The sequence below is a fragment of the Chiloscyllium plagiosum genome, unplaced genomic scaffold (assembly GCF_037043375.1).
Source record: "Chiloscyllium plagiosum isolate Xiang-an unplaced genomic scaffold, Cpla_swu_hap1 HiC_scaffold_3, whole genome shotgun sequence".
Taxonomy (NCBI): domain Eukaryota; kingdom Metazoa; phylum Chordata; class Chondrichthyes; order Orectolobiformes; family Hemiscylliidae; genus Chiloscyllium; species Chiloscyllium plagiosum.
The window spans coordinates 59,638,432-59,664,679 of NW_028270141.1; the positions used below are offsets into that span (position 1 = coordinate 59,638,432).

The following is a 26,248-nucleotide window of genomic DNA, read 5'->3' on the forward strand; positions in this document are numbered from 1 at the left end:
CCCACCATCTGAAGTTGTGAGCTTTTATCCAGTCAATTTATTTGTGATGTTTTACATTCATCAGGATATTCTTTCATCTCTCCTTTATTCTTTCAGTCTTAAAATAATCCTTCATTAAATGTTTTTCAATAAAGATACTTCACTTCTTGGTCTTTATAAGTGTTGTCTGATTTTGGTTTTCAATGGTATTCCTAGGCGCAAGTGAGTACTGTAGATGTTGGAGATTAGAGCCAAGAGTGTGGTGCTGGCAAAGCACAGCATGTCAGGCAGCATCCGAGGAGCAGGAAAATCAACATTTCAGGCAAAAGCCCTTCATCAGGAATGAGCATTGAGACTTTGAGACTTCTTACTGATTTCTTAAAAACTGGTGTTCTTTTCTCAGAACTTCCAACAAGTCAATAACTGGACAATAACTAGAAAGACTAAAACCATAAAATAACATCCCAGTCCAGCAGCTACTAAAGTAAAACTGAATCCAGCCTAAAATCAGAGCCAAATCAGTCAATACTTTGTAGTTGGTTGGCCAGCACCAATCCTCCCTCAATTGAACATTCAACCAACTGTTAGTCCCTGAACATAACAAAATCATGATGCTGAATCATCTACAGCGTCTTAGAGTAGGTACTAACCTGCCATCAGTCCTTTATTTCTCTCCTAGTTCTAAGCCAAACATGAGAAAAGTAGAAGAAAAAGAAACAATGGTCTCAACACTTTGATTAACTCGACAACCTGGCCAGGCAGGCTATGATTAGGGCTTCATCAATTTTTGTTGCTACTTTGGTTATACTTAATGGCCATTTCCTTTGCACCATCAGGCACAAAAATACATTAAAGAAACTAGTGGGAAAGGGAGAAAATGCAACTCTCTTCACATTAGAAATCTCCAGTGAACTCTAGAAAGTCTGTCAAATTCAAAATCAAATTGGAGCAAATCAATATAAATTGTGTTCTTGGAAATCAAGCATATCTGTTTCACAGGGAGAATGATGTATTCTTCTTCATGCTACTAAAAACTAAAAAGTTCAACTTAATGATTGATCAATCTGCAAAATAAAACATTTAGTCACCTCACAGTATTTTGATGTTGCACCCACCAAGAATATAGTTGATACTGACTATAATGGTCAGGGCTTTTTGTAAAAAAAAGTCTTTGGGGATGCATAAGAATATTTTTATATTCTGAAGAATTCTATCATCTGTTGAATTGTGCTCAGGCAGCCAATGCTTACATATAAACACACTAATCATACATTTGTTACTCAGTTCCTTGAACCTGCTCTATAAGATCATGGCTGATCAGATTCCCAAATATATATGATAACCAATCACCCTCTATCTATCTATCTACCTCTGTATCATAAGCAAAGAGGAAATTGTGTCGAATTTACATTATAATGCATTTTTCCAATCCTAAGCTTAAAAGAGCAAAGTTTTGATTGATTTATTCCTTTCCAAGCTCAGGTAGCCCAAAGATGTTGCCTAAACCCCAGATTCTAAATTTCCAATTCAGATTTTCTCATTCATTCAGGAGATCAGAGTCCATTAATTGTTTCCTCAGTGAGCTAGATCCAGTAGTTTTCCTTTGTACAGGCGAAGTGAAGATTTCTTCCAGCCAGCAACTTGGAGACAGAGATGGAGGGGCCAAAGCAGGATGCCAAGTCTGCCTGGAGTCCTGTTCTCCCTCTGGGTATCAAATTGCAATTGAACTAGACAATTCAAATTGCATATTAAGTCAAGATGTGCAGATTTTAGTGATTTGACAAGGACAGGTGTTGCAGGTGCTGTTGATCTATCTCAGTGGACTCATGCTTTTCTGGCTGGAAACAAATGGTGTGTCTCCAAAGTTAAAAATCACACAACACCAGGTTTAATTGGAAGTGTCGCTCCTTCATCAGGTGATAGTGGAGGACTCAATCCTAAAACACAGAATTTATAGCAAAAATTTACAGTGTGATGTAACTGAAATTATACATTGAAAAATACCTTGATTGTCTGTTGAGCCTTTCACCTGTTTGAATACCATGATAGTTTCACTTCTTTCATGTGTAAATCACAAAATCTTTTTTTAAAAAGTTGCATTCTCAGGTTATCTGTAACAATGGGTGATAGCTAGACAATATGTTGAAGGTGTTGGCCCCCAACACCACCTCCTCCTTAATACAAACAGCCTAAGAATTTCAACATATGCTTCCCTAATCTTATCATCATCCATTCCCTTTCTTGTTGAATACCGAGGTACACATTAATAAGATCTCATCCATTTCTTTTGGCTCAATACATAAATTCCATCCTTTGTACTTCAGTGCACCTACCCTTCCCTGAGCTACCCTCATTTGTATAAAATGCCTCAGGATTCTCTTTAATCCTACTTAAGGACATGTCATCGCCTTTTTTACCCCTCCAAATTCCTTAAGTTCTTTTCTGCTTCCTTTAGATTTCTCAAGGACTGTGTCTGATTAGTTTCCTAAACCATACATCTGCTTCCTTTTTATTTTTGACTAAACTTTCAATTTGAATGGTTAAATATGATTTCCCTTTGACTAAGCCATTTTGACTTTGCCTAATTAACTTAGACATTTTGAAGTGCCCTATTAAAAAATCTTGTCAGAAGCACTGGATAGATTCTTTACTTTTCTTTTAAATACAGTTCAAAGAAACTTTAGTTTGCTTCACTCAATGCATCCTGTTATTGCTCACTACTCCATAGTTGTCACAAGTATGAGAACTTGATGAAATTACTAAATTGCCAAATATTACCTCACTAACTTATTCAAGTTAAAAGAATATGCACATCAGATTTTTTCATCAACATTATTGTAATTAAACTCTGTTTTTAACCAACAAGAAAGAAACATGAATTGCTAACTTATCATTCTAGATTCTATGCGTTTAAAAGCTTCCATGCACATATAGACAAACACACAGAGATCAGACATATTGTGGGTATGGAAGGTTAAAAAAAACGTCAGAGGTGCACTGTTCTGGCACCAGTCCAGATCTCAGATATTGATGAGTTTTGTTTTCTTATGCTTTTCTTTTAACTATTTCTGATCTTTGCTAATGGAACAAGGTTATGATAGTTTTTCCTTTTTTCTCAATAGGGGATTTGAGGAAAGAATGACTTTCAGAGAAAGTTAGCTACAAGGGATTTCTTTTTACTTCACAGAGGAAGAGAGAGCTGGATGTTTCTGGAATATTGGTCACAGCCAAGGCTGTGTCTACCTGATCAGAAACTAATCAAGGGATTGTTGCTATGTTGAGCCATCTTACAACAATTGGTCCAACTTGAAAAGTTAATCAAGATTGTCTCTGGAGAAAACTGAGGAGAAAGTGAGGTCTGCAGATGCTGGAGATCAGAGATGGAAATGTGTTGCTGGAAAAGCGCAGCAGGTCAGGCAGCATCTAGGGAACAGGAGAATCGACGTTTCGGGCATTAGCCCTTCTTCAGGAAAGAAGAAGGGCTAATGCCCGAAACGTCGATTCTCCTGTTCCCTAGATGCTGCCTGACCTGCTGCGCTTTTCCAGCAACACATTTCCATCTCTGGGGAAAACTGCCCTGATCACAGGGTGGCACAGTGGCTAGCACTACTGCCTGACACTGCCAGGAACCGAGGTTCCATTCAAGCCTTGGGGCACCATGCAAACTCCATACACTCACCCTGTCTGCGTGGGTTGCCAAGTTTTCTGGTTTCCTCCCATGGTCCAAAGGTGTGCAGGCTTTGTGAACTGACTATGCTAAATTGCCCCAGTATCCAAGGATGTGCAGGTTAGGTATGAATAGCTATGGTAAATACTGGGTTCACATGGATAGGGTGGGAGGGTCTCGGTGGGATGCTCTTCAGAGGATGGGTGCAGACTGAAAGGGCCAAATAGCTTTTTTCTATTATTCAAGGGATTATAGGATTCTAACTCTCAAATTCTGATGAGTATTTTCCTTAATTGTTTAAGGCAACACTGTAGATAGAACCTTGTTTTAAAAACAAAGTTTTCTTGCAGTTTCCTTGATTTAAAATAGGATCTTTTCTCATTTTAGTCCACAGTCTCAAACAAATTTACATGGTATTTACATGCTTTCACCCACAACAAAATATACAACATTTACAAATAAAGCATGAAACATTTATCCATTCATCCCTTATACAAATCTTTTATATTTTATCAAAAGTTTAATTTTTCTACAATTTTTACATTTTTGAAAACACGTCTGCTATCACATTATCTTTACCAGCAACGTGAACAATCTTTTTGATTTGATATTTTGATTTACTGTTGTTACATAGACCGAGGGAGTGAAGTGCTGCTCTGTATGATATGATCTGCTGTGGGACATGCAAAGTGCATCAGGTAGCACAACAAAATGCAGAATGTGTTACAGCCACAGGGAAAGTGCAGAGCTGGAGATCAGCATTAATATTTGAGAGATCTGTTCAAAGTTTTAATAACAGTAGGGAAGAAGCTGTTGTTGAATCTGTTTGTATGTGTATTCAAACTTTTATATCTTCTGGCTTAATGGAAGTGGATGGAGGAGGGTGAAACTGGTGTGGCGAGGGGTTTTTGATTATGTGTGTTGAAACAAATAACTCTCTGAACAATCTTAGATTTCATGGTTCAAATTTTTCAATGAATGCTAGTGGATTAAGGCCAGTATAGATTAACAATTAATTTGCAACCCTGTAGGCCACAGACATCAAAATGTTGAAAATAGACAAATGTTATGGAAAAAGACAGCTGAGCCAATTCAGTCTTTTCACCTCTGTTTTCACAATATAAAATTAAATCACTAGAGTGACTACTTGGGGATCTTCAATAATTCTTACCCAGAGAGTATTAAATATCTAATGCTAGACTTTGTGAATAATTAACATCAAGATACCAATTTTGTATCTTAAACAAAAGGCTTTTACTTATTAGATACATAACTCAATATGAACTACTTCAGATGCCTAGGAGAAAATGAGGACTGCTGTTGCTGGAGATCAGAGTCGAGAGTGTGGTTCTGGATAAGCACAGCAGATCAGGAAGCATCTGGGGAGCAGAAGAAATTGACATTTTGGGCATAAGCCCTTCATCAGGAATGAAGTTTGCAGGCCGGGGGCTGAGAGATAAATGAGAGGGGATGGTGGGGATAGAGGCAGGATAGCTGAGAATGCAATAGGTAAATGAAGGTGGGGGAGAAGGTGATAGGTTGAAAAGGAGGGTGGAGTGGATAGATGAGAAAGATGATGGACAGGTAAAGAGAGCAATGCCAAGTTGGAGGTTTGGGACTGGGATAAGGTGAGGAGGGAAGTGAGGAAACTGATGAAACATTAATCCCGTGTGGTTGCAGGGTCCCAAGGCAGAAGAGGAGGTGTCCTTCCTTCAGGTGGCGAGGTTAAGGTTTGGTGATGGAGGCGGCCCAGGACCTGCATATCCTTGGTGGAGTGGGAGGGGGAAGTAGAGTTATTCAGCCATGGGGCGGTGGGGTTGGTTGGTGCGGGTGTCTCAGAGACGTTCTCTGAAATGATCTGCAAGTTGGAGTCCTGTCACCTCGATTGTAGAGGAAACCACATTGGGTGTGATGGATATAGTAGATGACATTTGTGGAGGTACAGGTAAATTTCTGGCACTATCCCCCACCTTTTCCTCTGCTGTATCGGCGCTACTTCGTTTCCCATGAGGAGGTTCAACAGTTCATCAATTTCACTAACACCTTTCGCCCCAACCTCAAATTCACCTAGACCATTTTGAATACCTCCCTCCCCTTCCTAGATCTCTCCATCTCTGGTGACTGATGAACCACAGATATTACTATAAACCCATGGACTTCCACAGCTACCTAGACCACACCTCCTTCCACCCTGCTTCCTGTAAAAATGCCATCCCTTATTCCCAATTCCACCACCTCTGTTCTTAGGGTGATCAATTTCACCATAGAAAATCCCACATGGCCTCCACCTTCAAAGACTGCAATTTTCCCTCCCACATGGTCAACGATTCCCTCCAGCGCATGTCCTCCACTTGCCGTACCTTCATCATTGAACCTCACCCCTCCCAATACAACAACAACAGAAGCTCCCTGGTCCTGACCTTACATCCCACCAAGCTCTGTATGCACGCACCCACCCTCTATATCACCCTCCATCACTTTCACCATCTACAGACCCCACCGCTAGGGATATATTTCCCTCCCCATCGCAATCAGCACTCCAGAGAGACCATTCCCTCCACGACTCCCTTGTCAGATCCACCCCCCCCCCCTCACCAGCCCTCACCCCATACCCAGCACCTTGCCCTACCACCGCAGTAAATGCAAAACCTGTGCCTAAACCTCCCCCCTCACCTCCATTCAAGGCCTCTAAGGATCCCTTAGTGGGCGGCACGGTGGCACAGTGGTTAGCACTGCTGCCTCACAGCGCCAGAGACCCGGGTTCAATTCCCGCCTCAGGCGACTGACTGTGTGGAGTTTGCACGTTCTTCCCGTGTCTGCGTGGGTTTCCTCCGGGTGCTCTGGTTTCCTCCCACAGTCCAAAGATGTGCAGGTCAGGTAAATTGGCTATGCTAAATTGCCCGTAGCGTTAGTAAGGGGTAAATGCAGGGGTATGGGTGGGTTGCGCTTCGGCGGGGCGGTGTGGACTTGTTGGGCCAAAGGGCCTGTTTCCACACTGTAAGTAATCTAATCTAATCAGACAGAAAGTTACCTGTACCTCCACAAAGGTCAACTACTGTATCAGTTGCACCCGATGTGGTCTCCTCCACAATCAAAGAGAGAGGGCACCAACTTGCAGATCATTTCAGAGAACATCTCTGGGACACCCGCACCAACTCCACTGCTCTCTGGCTGAACAATTCAACACCCCCTCCCACTCCACCAAGGACATGCAGGTCCTGGGGCTCCTCCAGTGCCAAACCCTAACCACGCAACACCTGGAGAAAGAACACCCAACTTCAGCCTTGGGACCCTGCAATCACACAGGATTAATGTGCTTTTCACCAGTTTCCTCATTCCTGCACCCACCTCATCTCCCTCCCCCCCACCGAATCCCAGCCCCAAGCCTCCACATGGCACCACCCTCTTGACGTGTCCATCGTCTTTCCCATCTATCTGTCCCACCCTCCTCTCCAACTTATCACTTCCCTCCCGACCTTCATCTCCCTATTGCATTCTCAGTTACCTTCTCCCAGCCCCACCACCAACCCCCTCCCATTTATCTCCAAGCCCCCTGGCCCACAAGTCTGATCTCTTATGAAGGCCTCAAATGTCAATTTTCCTGCTCCTTGGATGTTGCCCGACCTGCTGTGCTTTTCCAGCACCACACTCTTGACTCTAATTCAGTACATTGACCCCTTGATTTCTACAGTATCTCAATTCAGTCCAAATGCTGTGCTGATCTTTCAGTTATTTTTGCCTTCTTAGTCCTGGCAGACAACTCCAATTAAAGCCACCTGAATTTTGTGATCAGGGACATCTATTTCACCTTTTAGAAGGATTCAGTAGTATCTAACATTATCTTGACTATTTAAAAAAAATAAAAAAACTTAGTATTGCTCCTTTTATCCTTAGAACATAGAACATTACAGAGCCAAAAGCCCTTTGGCTCTCGATGTTGCACCAACGCGTGAAACCAATCTGAAGCCCATCTAACCTGCACTATTCCATTTTCATCCATATGTCTACCCAAGGACCATTTAAATGCCCTTAAAGTTGGCGAGTCTACTAGTGTTGCATGAAGGCCGTTCCATGCCCCCGAGTAAAGAAACTACCTCTGATATCTGTCCTATATCTATCAACCTTCAATTTAAAGCTATGCCCCCTCGCGCTAGCCATCACCATGAGAAAAAAGTCTCTCACTGTCAAACCTGGCTAAATCTGATTATCTTATACATCTCAATTAAGTCACCTCTCAACCTTCTTCTCTCTAACAATAACAGGTTCAAGTCCCTCAGCCTTTCCTCGTAAGACCTTCCCTCCACACCAGCGACATTCTAGTGAATCTCCTCTGAACCCTTTCCGACACTTCCACATCTTTCCTATAATGCAGTATCCAGAACTATACACAATACTCCAAGTGCGGCCACACCGAGTTTTGTACAGCTGTAATGTGATCTTGTGACTCCAAAACTCAATCCCTCTGCTATTAAGAAGGCATACGTTGTGTTAGCATTTAACAACCCTATCAACCTGAGTGGCAACTTTCAGGGATCTATGTACATGGACACCGAGGTCCCTCTGCTCATCTATACGACCAAGAATCTTACCATTAACCCAGTATTCTGCATTCCTTTTACTCCTTCCAAAGTGAATCACCTCACACTTTCCTGCATTAAAATCCATTGCCACCTCTCAACCGAGCTCAGCAGCTTGTCTATGTCCCTCTGTAACCTACAACATCCTTCAGCACTATCCATAACTCTACTGACCTTAGTGTCGTCCACAAAATTACTAACCCATCCTTCTATGCCTTCATCTAGGTCACTGATAAAAATGGCAATTGGCCCCAAAACAGATTCTTGTGGTACACCAATAGTAACTGAACTGCAGGATGAACATTACCCCATCAGCCACTATCCTTTATCTTCTTTCAGCTAGCCAATTTCTGATCCAAATTGCTAAATCACTCAATCCCATACCTCCATATTTTGTGCAACCTACCATGGGAAACCTTAACAAACGCCTTACTGAAATCCATATACACCATATCAACTGCTTTGTCCTCATCCACTGTTTGGTCACTTCTCAAAGAACATCTATGGTTTGTGAGGCACGACCTACCCTTCACAAGACCATATTGACTATCCCTAATCAACTTAGTCCTTTGTAGATTATTATAAACCCTATCTCTTATAACCTTTTCAAACACTTTACCCACAACCAGAATAAGGCTCAATGGTGTATAATTACCAGGGTTGTCTCTATTCCCCTTCTTGAACAAGGGAACAACATGTGCATTCCTCCAGTTTTCTGGCAGTATTCCTGTAGACAAAGATCAAAGCCAAAGGCTCTGCAATCTCCTCCCTGGCTTCCCAGAGAATTCTGGGATAAATCCCATCTGGTCCAGGGAACTTATCTATTTTCACACTTTCCAGAATTGCTAACACTTCCTCCTTATGAACGTCAATCCTGTCTAGTCTAGTTGCCTGTATGTCAATATTCTCCATGACAACATAGTCTATATTCACACTGGAAAAAGACCAAACAAATTCATTCACCGCTTCCCTTATCTCCCCTGACTTCATGCACAACTTCCCAATACAATGCTTGATTGACTAGAGAAGGATTAGGGCCATTCCTTTATTCCTGATATACCTATAAAAAGCTTTAGGTTTTTTCTTGATCCTATCTGCCAACAACTTCACATGTCCCCTTCTGGCTCTTTTCAGCTCTCTCTTTAGGTCTTTCCTGGCTAACTTGTAATTCTCAAGCATCCTGACTGAGCCTTCACGTTTCATCCTAACACAAGCCTTCTTCCTCTTGACAAGAGCTTCAAATCCTTTAGTAAACCATGGCTCCCTCACTCGACAACTTCCTCCCTGCCTGACAGGTACATACTTATCAAGGACATGCAGTAGTTGATCCTTGAAAAAGCTGCACATTTCAATTGTGCCCTCCCTTGTAGTTTCCTTTCCCATCTTATGCATCCTAAATTCTGCCCAATCGCATCATAATTGCCTTTTGCCTAGCTATAACTCTTGGCCTGCAGTATCACTTTCCCTCACTAAAGTAAACATAACTGAATTGTGGTCACTATCGCCAAAGTGTTCAGCTATCTCCGAGTCTAACACCTGGCCTGGTTCATTGCTCAATACCAAATCCAATGTGGTCTCGCCCCTTGTTGGCCTGTCTACGTACTGTGTCAAGAAACCCTTCTTGCACACATTGGACAAAAACTGACCCATCTGAAGTACTTGAACTATAGTATTCCCAGTCAATATTTAGAAAGATTAGGTCCCCCATAACAACTACCCTGTCACTGTTGCACCTATTGAAATTCATCTTAGCTTTCTTTTTCTTTACATCTCTGGAACAATTCGGAGGCTAATAGAAAACTCCCAACAGGGTGACCTCTCGTTTCTTGTTTCTAACCTCAGCCCATACTACCTCAGTAGACGAGTCCTCAACCTTTCTGCCACTGTAATACTATCCTTGAATAACAATGCCACACTCTTTTCTCCCCCCCCCCCCCGCCCCCCCACCTTCACCATCTTCCCTGTTCTCACTGAAACATTTAAATCCCGGAACCTGAATCATCTATTCCTATGGGGAGAAAGTGAGGTCTGCAGATGCTGGAGATCAAAGTTGAAACTTTATTGCTGGAACAGCACAGCAGGTCAGGCAGCATCCAGGGAACAGGAGATTCGACGTTTCGGGCACAGGCCCTTCTTCAGGAATGAGCAGAGAGTGTTCAGCAGGAGAAGATAAAAGGTAGGGAGGAGGGACTTGGAGGAGGGGAGTTGGAAATGTGATAGGTGGAAAGAGGTCAAGGTGAGGGTGATAGGTCGGAGTAGGGTGGAGGCGGAGAGGTCAAGAAGAAGACTGCAGGTCAGGAAGGCGGTGCCGGGCTGGAAGGATCCGGCTGAGACAAGGTGGGGGGAGGGGGGATGAAGAAACTGGTGAAGTCCAAGTTCATCCCCTGCGGTTGGAGGGTTCCCAGTCGGAAGATAAGACGCTCCTCCTCCGACCGTCGGGTTGTTGTGGTTTGGCGGTGGATGAGTCCAATGACCTGCATATCCTCGGTGGAGTGGGAGGGGGAGTTGAAATGCTGTGCCACAGGTTGGTTGGGTTGGTTCGTCCGGGTGGCCCAGAGGTGCTCCCTGAATCGCTCCGCAAGTAGGCGGCCTGTCTCCCCAATATAGAGGAGGCCACACCGGCTGCAGCGGATGCAGTAGATGATGTGGGTGGAGGTGCAGGTGAATCTGTGGCGGATATGGAAGTTTCCCTTGGGGCCTTGGAGAGAAGTGAGGGGGGAGGTGTGGGCGCAAGTGTTGCACCTCCTGCGGTTGCAAGGGAAGGTGCCGGGAGTGGTGGTTGGGTCGGTGGGGGGTGTGGATCTGACAAGGGAGTCGCGGAGGGAGTGGTCTCTACGGAAAGCTGATAGGGGAGGGGAGGGAAATATATCCTTGGTGCTGGGGTCTGTTTGGAGGTGGCGGAAGTGACGGCGGATGATGCGCTGTACATGGAGATTGGTGGGGTGGTAGGTGAGGACCAGTGGGGTTCTGTCCTGGTGGCGGTTGGAGGGGCGGGGCTCAAGGGCGGAGGAGCGGGAAGTGGAGGAGATGCGGTGGAGGGCACCGTCGACCACGTCGGGGGGGAAATTGCGGTCCTTGAAGAAGGAGGCCATCTGTGTTGTACGTATTTTGAACTGGTCCTCCTGGGAGCAGATGCGGCGGAGACGAAGGAATTGGGAGAATGGGATGGCGTTTGCGGCGGAGACGAAGGAATTGGGAGAATGGGATGGCCATGGGCACCCGCATGGGCCCCAGCTATGCCTGCCTCTTCGTAAAGGAGTAGCCATGGGCACCCGCATGGGCCCCAGCTATGCCTGCCTCTTCGTAGGGTATGTGGAACAATCCATCTTCCGCAACTACACTGGCCCCACCCCCCATCTTTTTCTTCGCTACATTGATGACTGTATCGGCGCTACCTCGTGCTCCCACGAGGAGGTTGAACAGTTCATCCACTACACCAACACCTTCCACCCCGACCTCAAATTCACCTGGACAGTCTCGGACTCCTCCCTCCCCTTCCTAGACCTTTCTGTTTCTATCTCAGGCGACCGAATCAACACGGACATCTACTACAAACCTACCGACTCCCACAGCTACCTGGACTACACCTCCTCCCATCCTGCCCCCTGTAAAAACGCCATCCCATTCTCCCAATTCCTTCGTCTCCGCCGCATCTGCTCCCAGGAGGACCAGTTCAAAATACGTACAACACAGATGGCCTCCTTCTTCAAGGACCGCAATTTCCCCCCCGACGTGGTCGACGGTGCCCTCCACCGCATCTCCTCCACTTCCCGCTCCTCCGCCCTTGAGCCCCGCCCCTCCAACCGCCACCAGGACAGAACCCCACTGGTCCTCACCTACCACCCCACCAATCTCCATGTACAGCGCATCATCCGCCGTCACTTCCGCCACCTCCAAACAGACCCCAGCACCAAGGATATATTTCCCTCCCCTCCCCTATCAGCTTTCCGTAGAGACCACTCCCTCCGCGACTCCCTTGTCAGATCCACACCCCCCACCGACCCAACCACCACTCCCGGCACCTTCCCTTGCAACCGCAGGAGGTGCAACACTTGCGCCCACACCTCCCCCCTCACTTCTCTCCAAGGCCCCAAGGGAAACTTCCATATCCGCCACAGATTCACCTGCACCTCCACCCACATCATCTACTGCATCCGCTGCAGCCGGTGTGGCCTCCTCTATATTGGGGAGACAGGCCGCCTACTTGCGGAGCGATTCAGGGAGCACCTCTGGGCCACCCGGACGAACCAACCCAACCAACCTGTGGCACAGCATTTCAACTCCCCCTCCCACTCCACCGAGGATATGCAGGTCATTGGACTCATCCACCGCCAAACCACAACAACCCGACGGTCGGAGGAGGAGCGTCTTATCTTCCGACTGGGAACCCTCCAACCGCAGGGGATGAACTTGGACTTCACCAGTTTCTTCATCCCCCCTCCCCCCACCTTGTCTCAGCCGGATCCTTCCAGCCCGGCACCGCCTTCCTGACCTGCAGTCTTCTTCTTGACCTCTCCGCCTCCACCCTACTCCGACCTATCACCCTCACCTTGACCTCTTTCCACCTATCACATTTCCAACTCCCCTCCTCCAAGTCCCTCCTCCCTACCTTTTATCTTCTCCTGCTGAACACTCTCTGCTCATTCCTGAAGAAGGGCCTGTGCCCGAAACGTCGAATCTCCTGTTCCCTGGATGCTGCCTGACCTGCTGTGCTGTTCCAGCAATAAAGTTTCAACTTTCATCTATTCCTATCCCCATTCTACCCATTCCTCTAAAATGGCCACAACATCAAAACCTCAGGTACCTACCTATGCTGCAAGTTCACCCACTTTAATTCAGATGCTCCTGGCATCGAAGTAGATACACTTCAAACCAACTTCTTGCTTGCCAGTGCCGAGACCTTCAAACCTTATTTCTGACCGCACTACTCTGAATCTCCTGCATACTGGAGCGACAACTAAGGTTCCCATCCCCCTGCTGAATTTGATTAAATCCTCCCAAAGAGCATTAGCAAGTCTCTTCCTCCCCTCTCCCCACACCCCTCCAGGATACTGATACCCCTCTGGTTCAGTTGAAGACCATCCTGTTCGTAGAGGTCCCACCTACCCCAGAATGAGCCCCAATTATCCAGGAATCCGAAACTCTCCCTCCTGCACCATCCCTGTAGCCATATGCTCAATTCCTCTCTCGCCTCACTAGCATGTGGCACAGGCAACAAACAAGAGGTAAAACTCTTTGTTCTCACTGTGAGCTTAAACACTACCTCCCTGCCTTAATCCCCATCTCTCTTCCTACCTATGCCACTGGTGCCTATGCGGACCACGACTTGGGGCTGCTCCCCCTCCACCTCAAGGATTGCAAAAACACAGAGACATTACAAACCCTGGCACCTGGGAGGCAACACACCAACCACGAGTCTCTTGTTCCCACAGTCTCCAATGACTAAAGCTCTGTTCCTCTTCCCCCTTCCCTTCTGAGCAACAGGGACAGACTCTGTACCCCACTGCTTACCCCTGGTCAGTCATTCCCCCCCCCCCCACCCCGCAACAGTATCCAAAATGGTACGCTTATTGTTGAGGACAATGGCCACAGGGGTTCCCTGCACTGCTTACCAGTTCCCTTTCTGTCCCCTGATGGTAACCAATCTACCTTCTTCTTGTACCTGAGATGTAACTACTTCCCTGTAACTCCTCTCAATAAACCACTCCACCTCCCGAATGATCCAAAGTTCATCCAGCTCCAGCTCCCTAACGCGGATTGAGGAGCTGGAGTTGGGTGCACTTCCCACAGATGCAGTCAGCAGGGACATTAGTGGAGACACTTACCTCTCACGATGTGCAGCATTCAACTGCCCTCACCTCCATTCCCACTACTCTAAATTCCGGAGACTACTGAAAACTAAAAAAAAAACTAGTCATCTTACCAATCTGGTGCACAGAACCTTCTTTTAGTTTCAGGAGGATGACGAGTGGGAGACACTACCCCAAGTAGGGTTTCTGGTAAAGCAACCACCCAATTATATAACCTCACTTATCCAGCAGTCCTGTGTCTGCTCCTGTTTAGCGTGCACTCTGCCTATACATGAGGTAAGTTTTTATATTTTAAAACTACCTTCCAGTCAGGCCCCTGGTCCTCACTGTCGCTCCTCCCACTGCAACACTCTTCTTCATTTACTGACTCCAGACCCAATCATACATGGTCTTTATTCCAAAATTCAAAATAAGCCACGTTTTATCATAATTTACTGGTATGCGCACTGGAAATCAAGGCCTGTTAATGTTGGTATTTTCACATTTGTGAAGATTTGATTGGACACCAAACTGCCTAAACTTTACTTGATATTAGGAAAATACAAAGGCCAACTTAATTGCAGAATGTTACCAGCAACTGTTTGTTAAAATAATGTTTTAAAGCAGTGATGTGCCTCAGTTGGAATTGGTGACATAGGATTTCTACGTATTATTAATCAGATTTTAGGTGAAGATTAAGCTTACATATTATAGAATACAAATGGGAAAATAAGGTGGATGGCAGTAATGAACCATAGGGATCAGCAGCATTTCAGGCTTAATCATGCATTTTTTCGTAAATGGTACTGAGGTGTCCTGGGCATATTACCAGTGAAGGGCACTACTATTGTGATGAAAGGTATGTAGATAAAATCATTTTAGCATTTGGATCTTGAACTAGTGGCACTTGGATTTGGTGTGTGAAGAGGTTTAATGATTAATGTCCAAGTATTTCGATAGCCAAGGTGATTTTGTTTTAAAAGAAACATTTTGGAGACGGTTCTTGGAGGCTAATGGAAATGTGTTCTCACAGTTTTATATACAAGCAAACACAGTAAAATGTTGTGCATTATGTTACAACTGGAAGACAGTGGACATTTTTTGTTTGGCAGAGGGGCAACAGCCGCATCTAGAAAAGCAAACAAACTGTTAAGAAATGGATTATCTCAGTGCAAGCGATTTAATTTCAAGTTACATGCAGGGGTGTTTGGTTAAAACCCTGAAGAACCCTTAAGACTTTCTCCACTTCAAGTTCAGCTACATGCCGACTTATGGAAGAGGCTATAGATTTAACTTTAAGCCCTACAGATGCGATAAAGGAGGAAATTCTCTCGGTTTGAATAATGGTTTGACACTGCTCTTAGGATTAAGCAAAATTTTATTTTATAGTGGATTACAGAATCAAACCAACTTATGTTGCAAGTAAACAACCAATAAACCATTCAGCTCGGCCAAGTTACTTCATATGAAAGAGTGTGAGAATATCTGCATTTTAGCAATAACAACCATTATTGTCTCTTCCTGCCCCACCATTTTTTCACTCCTGAGGCAAGTGTCCTAGCTTTCTGAAGGTTTGGAGTGCTGAACTGTTTATGCTTTAGCTGGTGCGGAGGTTTTTGAAATCAAAATTGAGATCAGGCGTAATAATGGCTGAAGTTTAGCATGTTTAAGTTCTTTTTATTAAACAAAAGATCTTTCAGTTTCTAAAAAAAAGTGAGCAAGCAGTGAATGTGCAGAAAAATACTTTCAACAAAAATCATAATGTTCACATTGATGACAAAACAAAAGCTGCCCGGGTTCTATATGATCAATCATAACAGCATACATGTGGTATTTTTGCGAGATCAGAATTAATCTAACATGCATAGAAATATGAACACAGAAACTTAGTCAACAAAGTCCAGCAATCAATAATACTTCAATACATAAATGTTTCAGTGGCCTCATATTTTACAAAGTTGACTCGATAATAAGTCTCATTCAGATGGAAAAGCTTCAAATGCATTGATTCTTTCCCAGGAATCTTACAGAAGTGGTACATCTACAACTCCACAGCAATTTGATTTGCCCAGTTTTGACAAATCTTATTTTTGATCCAAAGGTTTTAGTTCCTAAAGCGTACTTCAGAGCACAGTCAATAACTTCATCAATTTCACTTGAACAATGAAACAATTTTATACTGCTAAATAGATCAGACCAAAACGATTCCTCAAGTAGTGAACAGACTATAGAAAATAATAACTTTTCTAACACATTAATACACCAAACATGCTTACTCTCAGGTATTTTTGGGATTCTGTGAATTTATGGGCCACCTCATCTCCAGTTTAATGTGGTCGAAACAAAGTCTGCAGATTGAAGCTAAACTTGAACAGTTCCAAAAAAAAAGAACCAATTTCTGAAACGATTCTGCAAACACAAGTATCTTTAAATGTGCTGTTACATGTATTTGCTAAAACTGGAATGTATAACATTGAATATCCTGTAGACATGATTTCCACTTTGAAATACATTGAATATCTTTAAAGGACTTAGGAGATATTTAGATCACCACTGTTGAAATCAGTGTTGTGGCTCGAGTATGCAAATTCTTAATTTCATTTTAATAACTGGTGCAAATGAAATGTCTCAACTCAAATAACAAAAAATTGAAAACAAAAATTTCCAGTCTTGTATTATTTGCAATCATAGACAGAACTTTTTAAACCTTTACTACTGAAGAATTTTGTGTAGCAGTAAATTGTGACTACAGTTTTAAAGAGTAGCTTTATAAAAAAAAAATCACAGACAGATGAAAAATGTTTGCTGAACTGTTGAAAAATCGTGAAGTCCTGAGTAGTTCATTATTTTAGAGACTAAGGCACTTGTGACCACGTCACAAGCCTGGGTATTTTTGGAAAAGTGGGGACCAGCTAATAGCTGCACGTTAAATCTCCTATTCCAAGTGGGCAGATGAATAGGGAGTGTTTTTCATGAGGTCAGAAACAAATGACACCTGATCTGATCTAATACAAGACAGCAAATAATGGAATTACATTAATCCTGTAAACTTGGAAATTTTACAGTGATAACCAAAGTAGCCCAGATATTTCCATCACTTTAAAGCCACAGTCATAAAAAGCTATCACGAATTTTATGAAGTATCTTAAATTTGCTGAATGCCATTCATTTTCTTGCTTTTATATTGGTCTTCTGTAGTTTTAAAACTTGCCCAAAACTGTTGCTAGTAGAGCCATTCTCACATACATGCCATTTTCAGCTTGGCGGAAGTAAGCTGCCCGTGGATCAGAATCCACCTCGACACTGAAGAGGAACAAAGGTATTAGTATTGTAAATGTAAAACTTGTTAAGTATAAGATTCAATTCAGTTAAAATCCAAAGTTAAGATGTACACCAAGGATTAGCTGCATGGGTTTTTTTAAAATTCTTTACATTAAAAATTTGACTATAGTTTGAATCCAGTTTTAAAACTCACCAAAGGAGGAGAGAGATTACAGAAAGATTTGTTTCTTATAGAGCAAAGTACAGCACAGAACAGGCCCTTTGGCCCACGATGTTGTTCCGCGGATTATTCCTAATCTAAACTAACATAACCTAACCTACGCATCTTTCAATTCACTGCTGTCTATGTGCATGTCCAGCAGTCGCTTAAATGTCCTTAATGACACTGTTTCCACCACCACAGCTGGCAAGACATTCCATGCATTCACAACTCTGTAAAGAACCTACCTCTGATGTTTCCTCTATACCTTCCTCCTAACACCTTAAAACTATGACCCCTTGTGCCAGTCAATCCTGCCTTGGGAAAAAGTCTCTGGCTATCGACTCTATTCATGCCTCTATACCTCGATCAGGTCACCCCTCTTCATCCTTCTCTCCAGAGAGAAAGGTCCGAGCTTAGTCAACCTCTCTTCCAGTCCAGGCAGCATCCTGGTAAACCTTCTTTGCACCCTCTCCAAAGCCTCAGCATCTTTCCTATAATAGGGCGACCAGAGCTGGACACAATAATCCAAGTGTGGTCTCACCAGGGTTTTGTAGAGCTGCAGCAAAACCTCACGGCTCTTAAACTCGATCCCCGTTAATGAAAGCCAAAACACTATATGCTTTCTTGACAATCCTATCCACTTGGCTGGCAACTTTGAGGGATCTATGCACTTGAACATCAAGATCCCTCTATTCCTCCACACTGCCAAGAATCCTATCTTTAATCCTACATTCAGCATTCAAGTTCGACCTTCCAAAATGCATTACTTCACATTTATTCAGGTGGAACTCCATCTACCATTTCTCAGCTCAGTTCTGCATCCTGAAAATGTTGTGTTGCAGCCTGCAATAGCCTTGGATACTATCACCAACCTTTGTTCATTGGCAAACTTTATGAATGCGCCTATCATGAAGTCCATATACATCACATCCACTGCTGACCTTCTATCTGTCTCATCACTTCCTCAAAAAACTCAATAAGACTTGTGTGGCATGACCTACCCCTCACAAAGCCATGCTGACTGCCTTTAATCACGCTCTACTTTTCCAAATAGTCATTAATCCTATCCCGCAGAATTCTTTCCAAAACCTTGCTGACCACAAACATAAGACTGACTGGTCTGTAATTGCCAGGGATTTCCCTATTACTTTTCTTGAAAAGAACTGGTCAAATGCATTGGTTTTTAGTCAACTGTCAAAGTGGCGGCCCACTTTCTACCAAAATAATAGCTTTATTTCAAGTGAAGAAAGATGAGAATGATTAGAAATTGAACAGATAAAATGACCAATGTACAAGACATTTAGGTATGCTAAAAATATTTTACCAAAGACAGTTAAACACTAATCAGATGTGATTGATCACATTTTCAGATTCGATGCTTTGCGACAGAAACGATGTAAATAAAAAAGTTACTTTGAAGCCTTGGATATAATACAATCGTTCAGTTCAAAAGCTTAAGCAATTTCTGGAGATGAAAGATAGCCAAAATGCTAATATGCTAAATTTTGATGTTGATTCTCCAAGGATTGCAAATGCTCAATGTTAGCCATCTGTTGCTTCTCTGTTCCTCTTGCTCACCATGTCAAACCTCCTAGCAAATGCTGCCTGTACACATCTCACTTCTTTCTCTCTCACCTGTCATGCCCGGCAGACCCCATCAGTTGCTTAATTGACCTCATCCTCACTAAACTAATGCCCACTCAACTTTCCTTCAGATGTGTATGAGAGATAAATTATAATATCATATTATGAATACATCTCTAACTTTCAAAACTGCCATCATTCTCATTGTCAAAGTGACCACCTTTAACATCTGTGCTACCATAATTTTTAACCACCTGTTTCTCACCAAATCTGTACTTTTATTGCCTTGCCCATGGTTTTGTAATTCACTCAACATATCCCCCCCTGCAATAAGCAATTTACAAATATCATCCCTACCAACTATGGTTCAGTTCCTCATACTCCTCTCTTAATTGTGCACCAATAAGAGAGGATCTAACCTCCGCCCCTTTACATTCAATAGTGTTACCATCACTGAATCCCCCAGTATCAACATCCTTGGGGTTACCGTTGACCAGAAACTCAACTTAACTCACCACATAAACACAGTGGCTACAAAAGCAGGTCAGACACTAGGGATACTGTACCTACTGATACCCAAAGGTCCGCCACCATCTACAAGGAACAAGTCAGGTGTGAGATGGAATACTCCCCATTTGTCTGGCATCTCTCCACCACTGGCGCTCAGTAGCAGCAGTGTGTACTATCTACAAGATGCACTGCAGAAATTCACCAAAGATCCTTAGACAGCACCTTCCAAACCCATGACTGCTTCCTTCTAGAAGGATAAGGACAGCAGGAACTTGGGAACACAACCACCTGCAAGTTCCCCTCCAAGCCACTCATCACCCTGACTTGGAAATACCACCATTCCTTTACAGTTGTTGAGTCAGAATCCTGGGATTCCCTCCCTAGAGGGCACTGTGGGTCAACCCACAGCAAGTGGACTGCAGTAATTCAAGAAGGCACCTCCTCAAGGGCAAATATGGATGGGCTATCAGTGCTGGCCAGCCAGCGACATCCAACTCCCATAAATGAATAACAAAATCTACTAAAAGGGGGCATAGCTTTAAATTAAGGGGGGGTAGGTATAGGACAGATGTTAGGGGTAGGTTCTTTACTCAGCGAGTCGTGAGTTCATGGAATGCCCTGCCAGTAGCAGTGGTGGATTCTCCCTCATTATGGGCATTTAAGCGGGCATTGGATAGGCATATGGAGGATAGTGGGCTAGTGTAGGTTAGGTGGGCTTGGATCGGCGCAACATCGAGGGCCGAAGGGCCTGTACTGCGCTGTATTCTTCTATGTTCTATAAAACATCGACCTCCATTGTCTTTGTTTCATTATTCAGTCCAAAAGACTGCCTTTGTTAGGTTCCTTAGCAAACCAAACAATGGCTTTTCTTCCTATCTGCAGTATAATTATCTTTGCAGCCAACCAAGACATATCATTGACTAACTTGCCTTTACTCATCGAAACGTTGCTTCAGGCCCCATTGTGCAGGAGGTCAGGTGCAATATGTATACTGATAGTACCCAAATCTATTCCTCTGTTCCTTCTCTCCAAGCCTGAATATCACCAGTTGTCAAATGATCGACTAATAGCAAAGACTCATGGCAGCCAGGCAGTCAACAACAGCAGTGGAAGGGTGGTAGCGAGGTAGATCCAATTCTGAAGTACATATGACTATGCATGGATATATGGCAAAGCATAGTGTAATTAAAGGCAGTCAGCATGGTTTTGAGAGGGGCAGGTCATGCCTCACAAATGTTTTGAGTTCTTTGAGGAGGTGTCAAGACAGGTCGATGACAGTCGATGTGGACTTCAGCAAGGCATTTGATAGGGTTCCCCATGGTAGACTCATTCATAAAGTCAGGAAGTATGGGATACAGGGAGATTTGGCTATCTGGATTCAGAATTGGCTGGCTGACAGAAGGTTGTAGATGGAAAGTATTCTGCCTGGAGGTCAGTGTTGAGTGGGGTCCCACAGGGCTCTGTTCTTGGGCCTCTGCTCTTTGCAGTTTTTATAAATGACTTGGATGAGGAGGTTGAGGGGTGGGTTAGTAAATTTGCAGATGACCAAAAGGTTGGAGGTGTCGTTGATAGTATAGAGGGCTACTGCAGGCTGCAGTACAACATAGACAAGATGCAGAGCTGGGCTGAGAAATGGCAGATGGAGTTCTGGATAAATACGAAGTGATGCATTTTGGAAGGTCGAACTCGAATGCTGAATATAGGATTAAAGACAGGATTCTTGGCAATGTGGAGGAACAGAGGGATCTTGGTGTTCAAGTGCATAGATCCCTCAAAGTTGCCACCCAAGTGTATAGGGTTGTTCAGAAAGCATATGGTGTTTTGGCTTTCATTAACAGGAGGATCAAGTTTAAGAGCTGCGAGGTTTTGCTGCAACTCTACAAGTCCCTGGTGAGACCACACTTGGAATATTGTGTACAGTTCTGGTCGCCCTACTATAGGAAAGGCTTTGGAGAGGGTGCAAAGGTGGTTTACCAGGATGCTGCCTGGACTGGAAGGCTTGTGTTATGAAGAAAGGTTGAATAAGCTCGGACTTTTCTCTCTGGAGAGGAGGAGGAGAGGAGACCTGATCGAGGTGTACAAAATAATGAGAGGAATAGATAGATTCAATTCCCCAGGGCAGGATTGACTGGTACGAGAAGTCATAGTTTGAAGATATTAGGAGGAAGGTATAAAGGAGACGTCAGAGGTAGGCTCTTTACACAGAGGGTTATGCATGCATGGAATGCGTTGCCAGCTGCAGCGGTGGAAGCAGAGTCATTGGGGACATTTAAACGACTGCTGGACATGCACATGGATAGCAGTGAGTCGAGGGGTGCATAGGTTAATTTACTATATTTACATTTGGACTAAATCTCAGCACAACATCGTGGGCCTAAGGGCCTGTTCTGTGCTGTACTTTTCTATGTTCTGTATGGAACTTAAAGGCACACTGTTCCTATTTCTTATGGTCTTATAGAAAGCCAAGGGAAGATATTTGTCCAAACAAGTCTACAGAGCAGCAGTGAGGGAATGGTGCACAAAAACGTGCAAAAAGAAAAATCAATATAAATGGTAATGATATACATCCAGCTTAAGGCAAAGCTCTGTACAGACAAATGCAACGATGTAATGAATGCCACAATTTCAACTTAAACATCCCACAACACCAGGTTACAGTCCAACAGGTTTATTTGTAAGTACGAGCTTTCGGAGCTCTGCCCCTTCATCAGGTGAGAGTATCTCCAAGATTATCATGCACATCGACACAGAGGGTTCAAGTCACACTATAGCTACTTGATGAAGGAGCAGTGCTCCGAAAGCTAGTACAAGTGCACAATCCTTTATCCTGGTTTTCGAAATTCAGTATTTTTCGTATTTCAGAATAAGTGACAGGTTGATGGTGAAATGTTTAGAAATCTATCGGAGGAGCACACTCACTAAGTAAAATGGTTCAGAGATGCCGGTGTTGGACTGGGGTGTACAAAGTTAAAAATCACACAACACCAGGTTATAGTCCAACAGGTTTAATTGGAAGCACACTAGCTTTCGGAGCATTGGACTATAACCTGGTGTTGTGTGATTTTTAACTAAGTAAAATGGGGCCTTGAAACAGAATCAAGACCTGCCGGTGCTGCCCCACCCCCCACTACATTGCATCTGAGTGACATGCATTGAGTGGATGTCGACTTGGGTTAACTACCTGCATGCCAAACAACCTTGTTAATGAGAAAAAAAACCTTCGGACTTCAAAGCCTTTTGGATTGTCTACCTGTACTTCCAAATAAACCTGCTGGACTATAACCTAGTGTTGTGCGAATTTTAACTTTGTCCACCCTAGTCCAACATCAGCACCTCTCCATCACAATTAAAACCAAAATATTAGCTCTCAGATGTCCTCAACTAATGCAAACCACCACATGGTCAAGAACAGTCTAAAGTTGTTTCCTATTGTTAACTTCCTCATCTCATTCTCTATGCGGGGGGGGGGAACCTTGCTAATTTAATTCCCCCCCCCATAGTCTTTTAGACACCTTTTGCTTGTTTCCAAAATCCCCTCAACCTCCAGCTACGTCATTATTCTTTACAGCATTTCAGGCAGTTTCTTTCAATTCAATGATTGTTAGCTTCCTTGTTAGCCACAAATAGAGTATCCTTCTTTGTTAGTCTTTTTTTAATAGAACTCATCTTCATTGAGTGTTTCAGAATACCTTCAAAACTCTGCCATTGCTTATTTATAGTCTTATATGTGAACCAATTTTCCCAGTACACTGCAGCCAATAGTGTCTTCATAGCTTCATAATTCCTACTTCTTCCATAGTGAAATACCCCTTTCTATATTCAATTTCGTGTTCTACCTAGCATTGCAATTGAACTGTGGAATTGATAATCAATAGGTTTTACTATCTCTGATTTTACATTATCTTATGCATATTCACAGGTAAATTCCAATCTGATTCAACATTTAATAGGTTTCTGAACGCCAATTGGCATATAAAAAGCTTCACTGTGAACACACATATACAGATCTTACCTAACTTCATTAACTCGTGGCAATGGATGCATAACCACCATTTTCTTCTTGCCTTTTGTCATGATGTGAGGAGTGAGAATAAACTGTCCAAAACACTTAGGGTGAAGAAAGATAGGGTGGGCAGAAAAAAATTGCAATTAAATCAAAAATTACTGAAAAAAAAAACACAGGAACACATAATACACAGTCTCTAAACCAATACACAATGATCAAGGAGAGTAAACAATGGAGCAAAATGTTGTTGGTTCCCAGCAAAAATGTAGGAAAGTTCATTACAGTGAGAGGGATTCAAAGAGCAGTGGTGGGGTGGGGGGAAAGAGGAGAACAAAAGGAGAGAGAGTGAGAGACCCAATGACAAGCAGTGCAAGAAAGGGGGGGACAGTGAGAGTGCAACAGCACCAATGTGACAGCATGCAGGCATATGTTGGGGGGGTGTTCAGATGAGGTAGGGGTGATAGCACATGCGGCGGCGGTGGGGGAGGGAAAAAGCAAACAAGCAACGGAGGAGCAGCACATGCGAAAGAGATACAGATAATGAGAGGAGCTGAGGAGGGGGCAGCACAAGAAGGAAGCAGTATGTACAAGTTGTGAGCCAGCGTGAGAGGGAGGGAGGAACAGTGCATTGAGAGAGCAAGCAAGAGCGCAAGGGGACAGGGTGAGAGAAAGAGAGGGAACAGCATGCGTGACAGAGTCACGGGGGGCTACAGCACGCATGCGAGGAACGGTGTGAGACGGTGTGGGACAGCGCGCACGTGAGAGAGGGACAGCACACATAAGAGACCCCATTAATTATGCTTACATATTTTCCTCAGTCAATGATGGTTTTAAGCCTACCCTTACCAATTTGACGCTTCAGATTCTATGGCTCTACGTTTAGTTCTTCCATTGTAAAGATAGATACAAAATATCTACTTATAATCTCTGCCATTTCGTTATTTCCCATTGTTAACTTCCTCATCGCATTCTCCACAGGGGGGGAACCTTGCTAATTTAATTCCTCCCACTATAGTCTTTTAGACACCTTTTGCTCGTTTCTAAAATCCTCTCAACCTCCAGCTACGTCATTATTCTTTACAGCATTTCAGGCAGTTTCTTTCAATTCAATGATTGTTAGCTTCCTTGTTAGCCACAAATAGAGTATCCTTCTTTGTTAGTCTTTTTTTAATAGAACTCATCTTCATTGAGTGTTTCAGAATACCTTCAAAACTCTGCCATTGCTTATTTATAGTCTTATATGTGAACCAATTTTCCCAGTACACTGCAGCCAATAGTGCCTTCATAGCTTCATAATTGCCTCTACTTAAGGCTAATTTGAGACCCAAGTATCATACCTTCAAATTGAATGCAGATTCTACAATGATATGATCACTGTTGCATGGAAGATCCTTCACTGAAAGCTCATTAATTAATCCTCTTTCATTATCAAAGCCCAACATATTATGCCTCTTTCTAGAATCAGACTATGTACCTAATGCAGTCCATTAAAAATTCATCTTCAGGCTATCTTTGCAATCATTTTTGGCTTTATTAGGTAAATTGGTTCAAGAAGCTGAAACTTTAAATGCTGTTCTAGAATTCTACATTTGATTTTCAAATAGGTGTGTGTGTATGTTGGGTGGTGGAGGTGGAGAGGTTGGAGACATCCCACTATTCTCTTTAATATATGTTAAATTATTACCGCTCTGTATTCTTCCTCGGAGGCAAATCTTTCTTTCTGAATCCTTGTCATGTATAACACATCAGTATCTGGCAAAGCTTCTTCCAAACTATCAAATTCCTCCTGTGTACACAAATGTGTGTTAATATGCAGACTGGAAAGTAAACAGCAAAACTGCATTCAAATAAATTTTTAGATCAAAGTTCATATATTTTTAAAGTTTCTTGAACTCTAAGGGTCCTTAGAACCATGCCCATTCGAAACATAACAGAAGTTTAACATTCAACACTACTACTTTCAAAAGTAAGCTGTTCAAATTAAACTCCAGTTAAGTCTACATGTCATCAGTTTTGCTTACCTGCTTGATTCCTCTAGATGCCAGAAAATGTATGATATTTTGCGGCATGCGAAGGTTTCTGGGAGTAACATATCGGAGATTAACACGGTATAATGTAAGAAGGTAGGCCAGTGAATGTACTGTTCTCCCATGTTTTAGATCTCCAACCATTGTAATCTATTAAGCAAGTAAAATTACAAAGTGGTAAAAATAATTGTTATTTCAATGACAAAAACTGAAATTGGTAGAAAAGCTCAGCAGGTCGGGCAGCATCTGTGAAGAGAAATCAGTTAACATTTCAGATGCAGTGACCCTTCCTTAGATGAGCTCGAAGGAAGGGTCACCAGACCTGAAACTTTAACTTGATTTCTTGTCACAGATGCTGCCAGACTTGCCGAGCTTTTCCACCAATTTCTGTTTTTGTTTCTGATTTACAGCATCGATAGTTCTTTTAGAACATAGAACATAGAAGAATACAGCGCAGTACAGGCCCTTTGGCCCTCGATGTTGCGCCGATCCAAGCCCACCTAACCTATACTAACCCACTATCCTCCATATACCTATCCAAAGCCCACTTAAATGCCCAGAAAGAGGGAGAGTCCACCACTGCTACTGGCAGGGCATTCCATGAACTTACGACTCGCTGAGTGAA

At 43.3% G+C, this 26,248-nt stretch overlaps 1 protein-coding gene across 1 annotated transcript in view; it reads right to left on the bottom strand.

Moving 5' to 3' along the window:
* Window positions 1-15,372: 15,372 nt before the first annotated feature.
* cad (carbamoyl-phosphate synthetase 2, aspartate transcarbamylase, and dihydroorotase) overlaps window positions 15,373-26,248 on the bottom strand; it is a 113,342-nt gene continuing 102,466 nt past the window's right edge. The window contains exons 38-41 of the mRNA XM_087976623.1: window positions 25,618-25,773; window positions 25,281-25,382; window positions 23,603-23,697; window positions 15,373-17,315 (exon numbers count right to left, since the gene is read on the bottom strand). Of these exons, the coding sequence (XP_087832749.1) occupies window positions 17,213-17,315; window positions 23,603-23,697; window positions 25,281-25,382; window positions 25,618-25,773 (456 nt within the window). The 3' untranslated portion in view covers window positions 15,373-17,212. The remainder of the gene's footprint in view (window positions 17,316-23,602; window positions 23,698-25,280; window positions 25,383-25,617; window positions 25,774-26,248) is intronic.